Below are 5,000 nucleotides of genomic sequence, written 5' to 3' on the forward strand. Positions count from 1 at the left end.
AAGCTGCTCACTATCTCAGTTTATTATTTACTCTTTAAATCGCTGATGATCTGATTTTACAGTATCCTGGGTAAATATTTATTGTTAATATCAACCCCTGTTTCTCAGTTTGACTCTGTGTCGAACAAACGCCATACCTTCCTCTACCTCATGTCCTCCCTTTCTTCCATCACTCACCACCAACAGGGGGCCCAGTTTCATGCACAGACCACAGGAAAACTGACCCAGACTCCAAGCCAAAAGCATTGATTCCGCCCTCCTGTTCCACACGAGGGTGTGGTCCACACTGGCTAAAAAGAGCAAATAACAGAAATAAACTAAAAATAATAAAAGAGTAATTCTGTTGATTTCTTTAAAGAAGCGTCTCATTTATGACTTGATTTGTCTTTACATTTTATACCTTTGCACTCTTCACTCTCTTTCAGTATTTTGTTCTTCTGCTGTGCATTTTTTTGCTGGAGGTCCTGGCAGGGGTCTTGGCCTACATCTATTATCAGCAGGTAGAGTCCACTCAACCACTGGATTGTTGGGGAACCTTTTGCTGTCTGTTTGTCAATGTATTTTTAACTGAACTGTTAAATCTGAGTTTGGTAAACCAGGAGGAAAGCCTTGTTATCTGTTTTAGTTGAATGAGGAGTTGAAGAATCATCTTAAAGCGACCATGGTGCAAAAGTATCATCAACCTGACCAGGATCACGTGACCAAGGCTGTAGATAAACTACAGCATGAGGTAAAAATGCCTCAATGATGTTTCTCTGTATGATGTGATTTAAACAGGTGACCAGAGGTAGCTGGAATCTTACTAAGATTTCACATGTATGTCATGTTCTCAGTCCTCCTCCTCTCCTCTCTTGCTCTGTTAGTTTAAGTGCTGTGGCAGTAAGAACTACTCAGACTGGGCCGGGAGTGTCTGGATCCGCTCCAGTGAAGCCCGCGGTAGGAAGGTTCCAGACAGCTGCTGTAAGACCCAAACAGAACTCTGTGGTACCAGAGACCATCCTTCCAACATTTACAAAGTAGAGGTAAGACTGTCTTAATACCTCTTTATGATTTTTGGCATAAAGGGGCTGTACACAAGCCTTAAACAGGGCTTTGTGGACTATATCCAGCAGAGGTCAGCAGCAGCGTATTCTTTTCTTACTGATCGCAAATCTGTTGTCCTTTTGATATTTTACATGACCTCAGCCTATCCTGGAGATTTAGCAGTGTGTTTGAGTGTGATAATAGGCTTTGTGATTGTGATCTTCACCTATATCTGTGTTCTTCTAATAGGGTGGCTGCATCACCAAGCTGGAGAACTTCATTATGGACCACCTAAAGATCATTGGTGCTGTGGGTGTGGGCATTGCCTCTGTGCAGGTGAGATGGTTCCCTAATCTTTCCCAGGCTTGTCCTAATGAGTATTTAAGCAGTTGTCTGATGTTGAAATAGTCTGATGTATGACTTTGGTTGATGTGAAAAATGCTCATATGACTTTTTTTTGTTTGTTTGTTTTTTACAACCCTGTTATTTGACCTCAGAGTGACAAATGCTGATTTCCTTTTGTTGAGAGATCCCGAAAAAGAACAGAACCTGATAACCTCTATCTTTGTTACCCCAGTGGATCACAGGTGCCATATAGCGTAGTACTCCGCAGCATAGCATAGCGAAAAGAATAGTTAGACCCTGTATCAAATCTACCTTGAAATGGTGTGATGTTAGCTGGGTGTTTTCTCCTGAGGGCAGTCATGTGTTTGAGTAGCGTCCAAACCTACTATGTGATGCTTGTCTTAAATTAAGAGCTTTAATTAAAAAGCTTATTTTATCTTAAAGTAGAAATATAAGATTATTAATATTAATACTGAAAGCTTGATTACTAATTAAAACAAAGTGGGTATGTATCACCATGTATCATACATATCATAATGCATCATAACTGGCAACGTTCTTGTTCCTAGCTCTTTAACGATCTAATTTTATTGTTCTTTTTCAGATCATAGGCATGATTTTCACATGCTGTCTCTACAGAAGTTTGAAAGCAGAGCCGTACTGAATAGTCAGAAGTGAACTGTAGTTTTCAGGCTACAAGCCAAACACTACTTCATGTCAATACAAGACTGGTACAATTGAGAGGTTGTGGTGAGGACAGAGGATGGTACTAATGATGGCAATTATGCATTGTGTCCATATTGTCTATACTTATTGTGTAACGTTTGGAACAAAAATGCCTATTATAAAGTGAATCACTGCAGGCAATTAACCTTTTGGGGTAGAGAATCAATAACTTGAACTTTTATTAATTGCCTTTTAAATATCATAAATAACAGCTTCGGTGGTTCTTTTAGAGAACTGTTCTAATTATTCTTCAAATGTGCCGACTACTGTAGCTCATCCCACTGCCTTTTAAAATAGTAAAAAAAGGCATTTTAAACTCCAATCCCAATGTTTAGGGATCTGACTGATACATATTTTATACACTGTACCATTGTTTTATTATATTGTTTTGTTTTTAATCCGTAGTTAATGTTAACAGTTTTGACTATACTTACACTTGGATTACACTTTGTTTCTGATTGAATCTACAATGAACAAATCACCTTTCTTATGATCTTTAATGTAGAGAAGTAAGATTATGAAACAGGAAGTTAAATGAACCTTAAAGCACCATGACTTGCACTGCTGTGTCCTACTTGCCTGCCTTTTCTATACATATGTAATATCTGCAATAAACAATAATTTTCCAGCTTTTTGTGTTGGTGTTGAAACATAGCTGTGCTGTGCATGCTGTATAATTCAATAACTTTACTTAAACACTACCAGCCAGGTTAAACTTGTAGAAAACTTTGCGTTCACCACCACCATCTTTAATAAGGGATCAGTGTTCTTCCAGGAAGACACAATGCCTATATCTCCAGAGACATTCTTCATAGTCTGGGTGTTAGGGTTAGGGTTAGGGTTGATGATGATTGATGAACTGATGATTTTTATTTTATTTTATTATTTTTTTATATAGTGTAAAAGGTTTTCATATCTGATGAACATAGATGTGTATAGTTTCTTTTCCCCAAAAAAGTTTGTTTAACTGTAATCTTGAAGAATTTCCAGACTGTAAATGTGGGTAATATGATTAATAAACCAACCAAACAACTAATCACTCATGAAGAATTCTCGAAAAAGTGCCCCACAGTATTCAGAAATTAGACTTCTGCATTTAAAAGATCTACAGTTGCATGTTAATTTATTGCTATTTGTTAATCAAATAACTAACTAAACATTTGTGCTTTTGAGTCTGTTGAGTGTCGTCATTTAATTTCGTCCCTAATGTTTAAACGCTTCCTCCTTGTTTTTGCATGCATTTTAAATGAGTTCACATTGAACTCTAGTATTTAAGCTGAGACCTAGAGCGATTTGCAAAGTGCAGACACGTCACAGCAGAAATGAAAACATGTTTTTCCTCTGATTCTTTGTTTTGGATGTACTGTAGGCTTGATCAGGGAATGTGTATACATGAGCAGAGAAATTAACTATCAATCCTCAACTCTGTCTTATTGTAGACATCACTATAAGGATTTTTGACCACCATCAGTTCTAAAAAAGGGGACCTGTTGGTTAAGAGAGGCTTCAGGATCCAACTTTTCTTAAATTCGGATTGGGATGTGCAGAAGCAAGGTTGACTCAGTCATCTGACTGTGGTCTGATGGTAAAGTAATTACTAGATTGAGCAGGACACCCTCTAGACCTACTTGGCCTTGTTTGCTCACCTGTTCCCTCTCCCCAATGCTACAGTAAAGCAGGGAGTGAACAGGTGTGAGGTTGAGGTGTATTGAAAATCCTATGATTAGAGTGATGTGAGCAGAATGAGGAACAGGTGTGAGGTTGAGGTGTAGTAGATTTGATATGATTTGTAAATCTGTGATTATTGAGTCAGCTGTTGAGAGGAGGGCAGAGTGAAGAACACACTGCTAGACTAAACAGGGTTAGGGTTAGGGTTTAGGGTTAGGGTTAGGGTTAGGTTAGGTTAGGGTAGGGTAGGGTTAGGTTAGGGTTAGGGGTTAGGGTCAGGGTTAGGGAAGACCACTGAGACTCAAATAGCATGCTTGGTCCGAAGGCTCTGGCAGGGGTTAGGTTTTGGTTATGTACAATGACTTCCCCCATTACAATCCATCAGACTGCATGGTTGAGTAGGAAGATCAAGGGTAGTGCACGGGCCAGCGCTTGTTAAGCATTGCTATCGGGCTTTTGGTCCTGTAGTAGGCCTAAAGAGAGCAGAGTGAGGCGAGCAGAGTGAGGAGTGTGCCACTAGACTGAGCAGGACACCCTCTAGACCTACTTGGCCTTGTTTGCTCACCTGTTCTCTCTCCCCAATGCTACAGTAAAGCAGGGAGTGAACAGGTGTGAGGTTAAGGGTTAGGGTTAGAGTTAGGTTTAGGGTTGGGGGCTGGGGCTAGGGTTAAGGTTAAGGTTAGGGTTAGGGTTAGGGTTAGGGCTTAGATTTTGCTTAGGGTTGGGGGCTGGGGCTAGGGTTAGATTAAGATTAGGGTTAGGTTAGGGTTGGGGGTTAGGGGTTAGGGTTAAGGTTAAGGGTTAGGGTTAGGGTTAGGGCTTGAATTATGATTAGGGTTGGGGGCTGGGGCTAGGGTTAAGGTTAGGGTTAGGGTTTAGGTTTAGGGTTAGGGTTAGGGTTAGATTATGATTAGGGTTGGGGGCTAGGGTTAGGGTAAAGGTTAGGGTTAGGTTAAGATTAGGGTTAGGAACAGGCAGCAGAGTGAGGAGTGTGCCACTAGACTGAGCAGGACACCCTCTAGACCTACTTGGCCTTGTTTGCTCCCCTATTCCCTCTCCCTAATGCTACAGTTAAGCAGGGAGTGAACAGGTGTGAGGTTGAGGGTTAGGGCTTAGATTATGATTAGGGTTGGGGGCTGGGGCTAGGGTTAAGGTTAAGGTTAGGGAAGACCACTGAGACTCAAATAGCATGCTTGGTCCGAAGGCTCTGGCAGGGGTTAGGTTTTGGTTATGTACAA

General features: G+C 40.6%; 1 protein-coding gene across 2 annotated transcripts in view; it reads left to right on the forward strand.

Annotated features, from left to right (window-relative positions):
- Positions 1-2,744, forward strand: part of LOC140574780 (CD151 antigen-like) — a 6,278-nt gene extending 3,534 nt beyond the window's left edge. For both annotated transcript variants that reach the window (XM_072694746.1, XM_072694745.1), the window contains exons 4-8: positions 426-500; positions 626-730; positions 864-1,022; positions 1,273-1,359; positions 1,973-2,744. In XM_072694746.1, the coding sequence (XP_072550847.1) occupies positions 426-500; positions 626-730; positions 864-1,022; positions 1,273-1,359; positions 1,973-2,032 (486 nt within the window). In that variant the 3' untranslated portion in view covers positions 2,033-2,744. The remainder of the gene's footprint in view (positions 1-425; positions 501-625; positions 731-863; positions 1,023-1,272; positions 1,360-1,972) is intronic.
- The last annotated feature ends 2,256 nt before the right edge of the window (positions 2,745-5,000 follow it).

Source organism: Salminus brasiliensis, chromosome 13 (assembly GCF_030463535.1).
Source record: "Salminus brasiliensis chromosome 13, fSalBra1.hap2, whole genome shotgun sequence".
Taxonomy (NCBI): Eukaryota; Metazoa; Chordata; class Actinopteri; order Characiformes; family Bryconidae; genus Salminus; species Salminus brasiliensis.